Source organism: Citrus clementina, unplaced genomic scaffold (genome assembly GCF_000493195.1).
Source record: "Citrus clementina cultivar Clemenules unplaced genomic scaffold, Citrus_clementina_v1.0 scaffold_5, whole genome shotgun sequence".
Lineage (NCBI taxonomy): Eukaryota > Viridiplantae > Streptophyta > Magnoliopsida > Sapindales > Rutaceae > Citrus > Citrus x clementina.
In genome coordinates, this window is record NW_006262201.1 from 8,531,071 (window position 1) to 8,540,033 (window position 8,963).

Below are 8,963 nucleotides of genomic sequence, written 5' to 3' on the forward strand. Positions count from 1 at the left end.
CGGGTTTCTAAACTCCATTCCACTAGCTACTTCCTCTAAGAAAAATTCTACATTATCATTGGTTTGAATTGTAACTGGTGGCATAGGATCAGATGTCTTAAGCTTAAACTTCATTGTGATTTCAAATTCCGAAGTATCTATATCAATAACGTGAGCTATTTTCTACACCAATTCAGCATATGTTGTCAATCGTGATATCATTATCCTTTTAGCCTTGAAACTTTTGAACTTATACTCGTCATTTTGCTCAATCCATTCACCATTGAAGAGAATAGGCAGTTAGACACACATATCAAAATCATATCTAATGATACAATAAAAACAATAATATCAAATTTTATGACCTACACGACTACATTATTTACATAACTTACACGACCTACATGACTATATTACTTACATGACCTATACAACTTACACGACTATATTACTTACACGACCTACATGACTAACTACATGACGTACACGGTATCAAAATGAATGCACGACGCGAAATATTTTCGCCATAAATAAGTTATATTGCTAAAAAAATAATTAAACAACTTACATTGTATATATTTCTACGTATAAGAAAAAATAGTGAAAATAAAACATTATAATGTGAGGAAAATTTCTAAATTTTCCTAAAAATAAAAAAAAGTTAAAACCCAACAGCATTAATATACCTTATTGGGTTGTTTAATAAGCAATGCACCTCATTTCAGTTAAAGAAAGAGTGGATGTTAAAGAAATGAATACATAATTGTATTTGTGTAAGAAGTTATGAGAGATTTTGAGAGATTCTAGGAGATTTTGAGAGAATTTCGACAGTAAGAAAAGATTTGAGTGAAAAAAATATGAAGACAACGAAGTTGAGTGAATTTGATGCATTCATTAAGGGCATTTCAGACTTTATTCACTTTTGTTAGGGTATCCATGAAAACTAAAAAGGGAGATGGTATTTAAACAATTTTGGAACTATTAAAGGGTATTTAATTAAAAACCCCTAATAATTTCTTATAATTCTTATTTATTTCTACTTTCTACTATTCAAGTTTTACAAAATGCCGTATAGTGAGCCCAAAATCCATGCTCTGGGCAAAAAGAGCCGAGGATAGGATAACTCCCAATCATAATTAGTCCTCATCAATCAAAAGAAATATAAGGCTGCCAATACTTTTAAATATTTTTTCATAAATATAATATTTGTATTCTACTTAAGCGTTCAAATAATCAAATCATTAACCGACTTTTATTTAGTCTAAATTTACATAAAAAGAAGCAGATTTGCACAAGTAATTAATCAATATTTGTTCAATTTACAGACATCAATGGCTAAGAGTTAAATACAGAGCTCTGAACACATTACTACTATGTACAAACTGTGTATTATTATTATCTTTTCATAACTACTTGCTCTTCACAAATTCACACATTTTTCACATCTTTTCGGTCAGATTTGTATACCATGGTCCATGGACACTGACTGAAACATTAGCTGCAACCACCAGCACTTCCGCTGCTTCCACCACCTTCTCAATCAGGGTAGCAGCTCCGACCTTCCTGAGGGCCAATTCAGCCAGTTTCCTTCCTTTTGGACCAGTTCCCCCAAGCACAAGCCCTCTTGCAGCCAAATATACAGTTCGGGATACCCTTTCAAATATCGGGTCTCCAGCTTGCAGACTCTTTCTCAACATCCTGGCCATTACTGCCTTTCTTAGTTGAAGCTTGTCAAGGTTGACCGACTCCTCATCCTCACTTGAAAATCTGCTGATTGTTTCAACGATTTCTTCAATACCTGCGTCTTCAGCATGATCTAAGAGCTCCAAGAGTCTTTCAGTGCACTTTGATACTACATCTTCCATGTCTGTAGGACTGGCCACCACCCGCTCACCTAGGAGGGTTTGTCGACATACAAGAATGCTGGAATTGAAATCCTTCAGTATTAGTAAGTGATCAATAAAGTAGCTCGTTCATCAAAGTGGATAAGGAGGTCAGAGATACACTATGTGGAAAGAACTCACCTGTTGGAAATTACGATCATCTTTTGAATTTGAGCCTGCACAGCCCTCAACCTCGGGAGATTAAGCATTAAAGTTTCAGGCAAAGCTTCTTCCGTTATTCCGGTTATTGCACTTACTAACTTCAACAGGCCAAGCCTCACCATCAAATCAAGTCTTTCACCCTTGCATTCTGGCTGCTGATTAACTGATCCAAAAACAGAAGATCGAGAAAATTTAGAACAGCAATTGCAATCTTTCATGACATAATAACTCAAAAGTCAGAAATGTAAACGAGGTTAATATCTGCATCCTCACCTGTAATGTTTGACACATCAGAAGTGTGAGATGATGTGATTTGGTTTCCACTTGTTTTAACTCGAAAGCTTCCACCAGTTCTAAGGGTGGTAGAAGGCAGAGGCAACCCAGACGATGTTTCCTGGCTCACCAGAGCTGAGAGAGAACTCTTGTGTTCTTCCCATTCATAATCTTTGCAAGTCCGAATAGATGAAAGCCACTGCAAAGTCACCGGTAGAGAGGTGTGCGCGTCAGAAGGAGGTCCATAACGGTCAGCAAAACCTTTTCTAAGATACTCCAAACCAGCAGGCCCTTTCAAAAAAGGCTCCATCATTCTCATACGTGCCCTGATTATCTCTTGCTGAAGAGCCTGGAAAAAATCATTCCATGTTATAATATTTGAAAAAGGATGCAAAAGGAGTGCATGACCCACCACTGTGCGCATTTTATTGTTTTAAAAGTAAAACTTGGAAAGTTGATGTGTGCTTTCTGAAGAAAACTAACGAAGCTTACTAGCATCATGCATGAGAGACCAATCTACCAGGACAAGTCTATGCATGAAAAAAGGAAGAGAAAACAGCGAAAAAGAGGAATGAATACTCACTCGAATCTGCTCAAGAACAAAGCGCAAACCCTTGATCATTGCATTAACATGTGAATAGTTCGATTCATCTCTGATCTGACATATCTCAGCTAACTCTTTCAACAACCTCTGGTGATTAGCCTTCATATCATCATCATTAGCAGGGGCGGAAAGTTTCTGCAAAGTGGTCAATGCAAACTCTAGAATCCTTCCAAGGTAGTCAATATCCAGGCTACCTGAACTCAGCACCTACAGGAAATTTAACAGATTCAATATCACAGTGTATGAGAAAGCGGCAGTGGTACAAGCAGTTATGATTACCACCTGAGAAAGAATTTCTGGATCAATAGCTTCAGTAATCTCTTCTTTCCAGCTTTGGGGAGCCATCCCACAAATTTCATCCCTCACTTCCCTCACAAGTTGAATAATTCGGTCATAGTTGTGTTCACCTTGTTTTACAGATTCTGCAATACCATCCCAAAAAGCCTTCTCCATTGTTTCTCTAATCTTAGCCTGTTAAGTGAAGAAAAGATAAACATAACCTTTTAAACTTGTCATCAATGCAATTTAAACAATTTTCATGTCCCAATTTCACAGGTACAATTCAGTGACTGCCCACAAATGAACTTTCCTACTGTGAGAATTCACTAACCTTGATAATGTTTGGTTTTTCATTATTGACAGTGAATATATCAAAAGCAGCATAGTGCTGATTGTGGACATATTCATTGATAATCACTTCATTCTCTTTAACAGACCGCCTTTCAACAGATGAAGCCAATTGACCACTGACAGAGATGGTCCCAGAAGCAGAGGAATCAATTCTTTTGGTTACAGATGGATTTTCCTCCCTAAATAAGGACCGAACAACATGTTTTGGCCTCTCAGCACCCTTAGTTTGGTTACTTTTATGATCCAAGCTAGTAACAGATGCAGAAGCAGCTGAGGAACTAGGTGGACTGGTAGATAAGAAGTTCGTGATTGGCGACCCTATTGGGCTTCCATTTTCCTTCGCTTCAAAGTACTTAGATCTGGTTTCAGATAACGCACATTCCATCCGCTCTATCCCAGCATCTCCACTAAGGTGTTGGACTTTTTCTCGTAGAAGTTTTTGATCCTCTGTTACCTGCATCAAGTAAAATTTCAGGATATAAATGCCTATGAAAATGCTTTTGGGTCAGCAGCTGACCAAAAACGATAGAAAACAAATCAATAGTGTATTGTACTTATTATTGTTATTAATTGAAAGATTAATTAAAAAACTGCTCCTCCTCTTGATAAAAAGGAATATCCAATCAGAAATCAATAAAGTAACTCTAGGTTTACTATGAATCGAAGGAGATAAAAGCAGAAAAGACTTGGTGAAAATGATGCAATTCTAAATCAAGTTAGTAGCTCTCTTCATTTTACTTTGTTGGGTTGCTAGAACCTATTTATCTCATGCATGCTTGTAGATCTCTCTAGAAAGAGTATCAATAAGAGGGCTATAGCTATAGACCTGTTTCTGGATAGCCTTCAAATCATGAGTAAGAGCACCATTATCTCCTTCTGCAGTCATCTTGCACTTATGAATCATCGAGAGTTCCAGCTGGCATGCTGCTCTCACCAAATCATCTTCCAATGACTTGGCATCCTTAACTTTCCACATCACAAAGCAATTCAAGTAGGAGTACCATGCTTTATCAAATGCAGCAAGCTGAGACCTGATGGTCCAGCGTTTTGGCAAAGAGTCAGACTCTTCATCAGAACTCTGGATGGGACCCTCCAATATAACCTTTATCAATAACTCAAACTGTCCAATAAATTCTTCAGCGGACTTCGCTAGAGCAATCTCACGCTCACCTTGCCCACTGAAAACGGCATCTGGATGACCCAGTATCATGTAAGCACAAAGGACTACTCTCACTGGATACCTTGATAATTTAGCCGGAGTTCTACCTGCCTCCCTAGAAGAACTTACTTTCTTTGCCTCTCTGCTCCTAAGAGGTGTTCTAGGAGTAGGCCTTTTCTTTGGAGATGCGACTCTTTTAAGAAGGTGATCAATGCTATCCAAACAAGATGAATGATTGCTAGCCGCATCAACAGCCCTAAAGATTTTAAAGCGACTCTCAAGCCGTTCAAGCAGAGTTTTCACTGTTTGAAGGGTAGCTGTAGATTCAATCAGAAGAGCCAGTTGCTCAAATGGCAGTGACTTAACAGAAATTTCATTAATTTTTAAGGCATCATAAGATCTAGCCAACTCCAAGGTACTTCTCCTGTGCTTAAGGAATTGTCTCCAACACCTGATAAAAGCAAATAATGTTGGGCTTGAGATCATATCTTGATACTCAGAGGGGGGGGGGGTGTTGGGGGAAGAAAATGTATGAAACAACACAATTACACACGCGAGTTTATCCCAGATATAGAGAGATATGACAAACTCATCACATACAATAAACAATTACTAAGCCATCGCAAACTTTGATACTGTACAGAACTTATGGCTGGTTAAGGTCAGCAAAGATTTAATACACAGAATGACAGAAAGCAACAAATCTGTGAAGCTATCAAAAAGGAAATACAAATTCAGCTACCTTGCTAATTTTCTGGAAAGGACATCAGCCTGCTTGTCCATCCTATTCCAATTTACTCGAACAGTATGTAGCCTTGCTCTCTGCCTCAGATATTCTGCTCTTTGCCTCTTTGCCTGATATAAATTATTCAAAACATCAAATATGCAAAGTAGCCAAGTAGCTGTCAAAAGTGACAAAATTAAAAATGAATATATGATTCAAACATACAGAAAGCTCTGCATGTTAGTATGTTCATCTGGCAAAACCACTCAGGGTGGTACATTTTGGGGTTTGAACCCCGCTCACATGAGTGGGGAGGGGATTTAGTTTTCATTGATGCAATATTTGAAACAAAAAGTAAATTAACTGAAAAAAGAAAGCAAGCATACCCTTTGCAGTCGATCTTCCAACTGCTCCCTCATCTTCCTCCTCTCAACCTCACGCTGATGAGAAACAAACTTAGCTACACGCCGAACTTGCAACATCCTCGCACGTGCCTTCTTCTTTTCAGCTTCCAACAGTCCCAATCGCTTCTTCTCGGCAGCTAATCTCTTTTGGTGAATGGCAGCACGCACACGCTCCTTATACTTACTTTCACGAGTCATCCTTCGCAATAACGATTGAGATGACCTCTCTTTTAGTTTGTCCCTTCTCTGGCTGTAAGCCTTGAGGATAAGCATCCTATTTGCCTCTGCCTTCTGAACCCTTGATTCCACTTTTGAGCCAAGCATTTCACGTTCCTTCTCGAAACGCATTTCAACCCCAGTTTTAGCTGCTTGCCGTAACTCATCCAACCTAGCTAGGCGCTTTTGAGCCTTAGCCAAAATGCTCAGCCTGCAGACTCAATAGTTAGTTGTCCTGTAAACTCAATCCAATATATATTTTAATATTTAAAAAAATTTATGAAAAAAGAAGAAGAGAAATTATCAGCCATATACCCTTAAATGACACCAGTATCAAACGTGCTACAACACTTTTCGCTTATATCACTCGTATACCCTAAGTTGACAAAAGAGTTCTGGCGTCCACCTTTTCATTTACTACCGTTAAGAACTTAACAGAATTTGAGCAAAATGACTATTTTACCCTTTAAACTCAAAATGAGGTAAAAAGACAAATTTACCTTGAAAATTAATGTAAATTTTCAATACACAATTTTTTTATTTTGTTATTAACAATACATTTTTTATTAAAAAAATATGAATTATTAATGGTACATATTATTAACAATTATCCATAAAAAATATTCATCTTATACCATAAAAAATTATTAACAACATATTATTTACAATTATACATATTATACCATAAAAAATTCAAGTTGGAGCTTGGAGGAGTAGATCTTCAATAATTTAGGTTAAATTTTGGAGGAGTAGATTCGGTTGTAAAGTAGCTTTTTTTTTTAGCAATTATTAACAATTATCCGATAAATGGGATGACATGTCATTTTTATCAAAATATATCATATGACATATCGTTTTTTACTAGGTAAATGAGATGACATGTCATTTTTAAAAAAAGACTAGATTACCCGTATGATGTCAGCGCTCGCAAACGGCAGTTAACGGATTGGTGGACGGTAGAAGTGTTTTGTCAAATTAGGGTATACGAGTGATACACTTGAAAAGTGTTGTAACACGTTTGATACTGGTGTCATTTAAGAGTATATGGCTGATAATTTCCCAAAGAAGAAAAAGGAAAAAGGTTTTCCAAAGAAGAAAAGTTGTTGCAGCAACAATTATTGTGGTGGAATTTTTTAATTGCCATCCTAACAAGTAGTTACATTTTTTTGGCAAAACAATTGTATCAATAACTGGGAGCAACTTCAAAAGTCAAAATTTATTAGTAACTTGCTAAAGCTAAAGGATATTGTGTTTTTCTTGTCTTTTAGCTTAGTCCTTGCTTTTCTGTGTGAGTGATCTGATCCATATTAAAAGCCTTTGTAAGCATTAAAAAGGAGACATTCAAGGGAATGTGGACCACCAAAGAGTATTGAAGGAAAATAATTAGGCATCATAAACCCACAAACCATATCATGGCTCATTAGTAAAGTGGGATGATCAATAAAACACAAATCAGATAAGGCTTTGACAAGGAATGATGCCATGTGGGGGTTCCACATTATCAAACAGGAAAACATCTAGAAAACTGTAGACTGGCTTCATCCTAAAACCAGACTTATCAAAACCATGATCAGTATTTCAACTACCAATGGCCCTCTTTAACTTCAAGCATGTAATCAGGAAGAGTGAGACGACTATATTCGTATTCCGAGAGACCATATGATATAAAGATTTTACCTTTTCTGCTGGGCTGCCTGAAGCTTTGCTTCAAGGCGCTGACCAAGGTCTTCCTCATTAGATGAAGACCGTGGGGGACTTCTTGGCTTTGGCCGGGCCTTGCTTGACAACTTCTCATAGAATTGCTACAGAAAGGAAATGACAAATTAATAAATAATGGTATAAAATTTAATTTTTTTTTAAAGCCAAAGTTAAATACAATTATTATAAGATAATAACAAAGAGAACACAAAATAAACACAAAATGAGAATTTCTTAATACTTGGAGAACTAAGCACATGTCAAGAGAGTATTTAAAAATATTCAACCTCAAGTTTTCATAGAGAAAGACACCCATGTGCTAAAGAGTAATCAGAAAAAAGGTGCAAAGCAAAATTCACCTAACACAACAGTAACACACCTTCACAAGAAAGACTTTTATTTTTATTTTTTAAAATCATAAGTTTAAAAGTTTAGATATTAAATTTTTCTAATTTCAACCTGATCACTTGCTTGATATTCTTCGAGTTTCAAAACTTTAATTCCTAATTATGAATATCAAAGAATTGATCACTGCAAATAATTAATTAGCAATTAAAACCTTCAAAATTTCTTTTTGGAAAAAAATTAAATTCCTCCAGAATAAATAAATAATTTTTTCTAAAAAAAATAAAGGTGAAATTGAATATGAAAACCTGTCTGCGAAGATCGGCGTGGCGGAGCTTCGCTTCGATTTCCTCAACAGTACACGGAGACCTACTACACTCAGCCAGAAGCCTCTTCCTTAGCCTCCTAGGCACTCTCGTTGCCGTTGCCGACGAAAACGACGTCGTCTCAGCCGCCTTCTCGTCACTCACGGAAAATTCCATCGCTACCCCCGCCGCCGGTCTCACCCCCTCCGACGACTCCATCATCATCACTACTCTTCAATGAATATCTCCAAATTCCTATTTCTTTTTTTATTTACAAAATAATAAAAATTAAAAAAAGTTAAATATGGTTCAAGAAATTATTAAAAGAATTAAAAGCTTCTTCGTGTTGTGTTTTTTTTTTTTTTTTTTTTTCCCTTCTCAGCTTTATTTTGAATATGATGAAACAAAGTCGTAACAAAGCGTGTTGTTTTGTGTTTAATGGAACTTATAATCTCTGTATTTTGTATTGCTTTATTTATCCAGGTTCTTGACACGTAAGCTTTCGGCCAAACGGTACGTTTTCTAGTTTCCTGTTTGACTTTATGCTCCTGGACTGATATTAATTTACGTTTATGACCTTC

General features: G+C 36.6%; 1 protein-coding gene across 1 annotated transcript; it reads right to left on the reverse strand.

Moving 5' to 3' along the window:
- Positions 1 to 1,245: 1,245 nt before the first annotated feature.
- LOC18042686 lies at positions 1,246 to 8,713 on the reverse strand. Its single transcript, XM_006431766.2, has 11 exons — positions 8,386 to 8,713; positions 7,712 to 7,836; positions 5,801 to 6,245; positions 5,433 to 5,545; positions 4,358 to 5,141; positions 3,512 to 3,985; positions 3,184 to 3,372; positions 2,881 to 3,108; positions 2,298 to 2,646; positions 2,004 to 2,187; positions 1,246 to 1,902 (listed from the first exon to the last, which is right to left on the reverse strand). The coding sequence occupies exons 1-11, from the start codon at positions 8,605 to 8,607 to the stop codon at positions 1,419 to 1,421; spliced, it is 3,597 nt and encodes a 1,198-aa protein (XP_006431829.1). The 5' UTR covers positions 8,608 to 8,713; the 3' UTR covers positions 1,246 to 1,418.
- Between the last annotated feature and the right edge of the window lie 250 nt (positions 8,714 to 8,963).

Coding starts and splice junctions, on each gene's coding strand:
- LOC18042686 (XM_006431766.2), bottom strand. CDS start 8,607: ATGATGATGGAGTCGTCGGAGGGGGTGAGACCGGCGGCGGGGGTAGCG. Junction 7,837..8,385: donor ACGCCGATCTTCGCAGACAG/GTTTTCATATTC, acceptor TCCTTTCTGTAG/CAATTCTATGAGAAGTTGTC. Junction 5,546..5,800: donor TGGAAGATCGACTGCAAAGG/GTATGCTTGCTT, acceptor AATTTATATCAG/GCAAAGAGGCAAAGAGCAGA.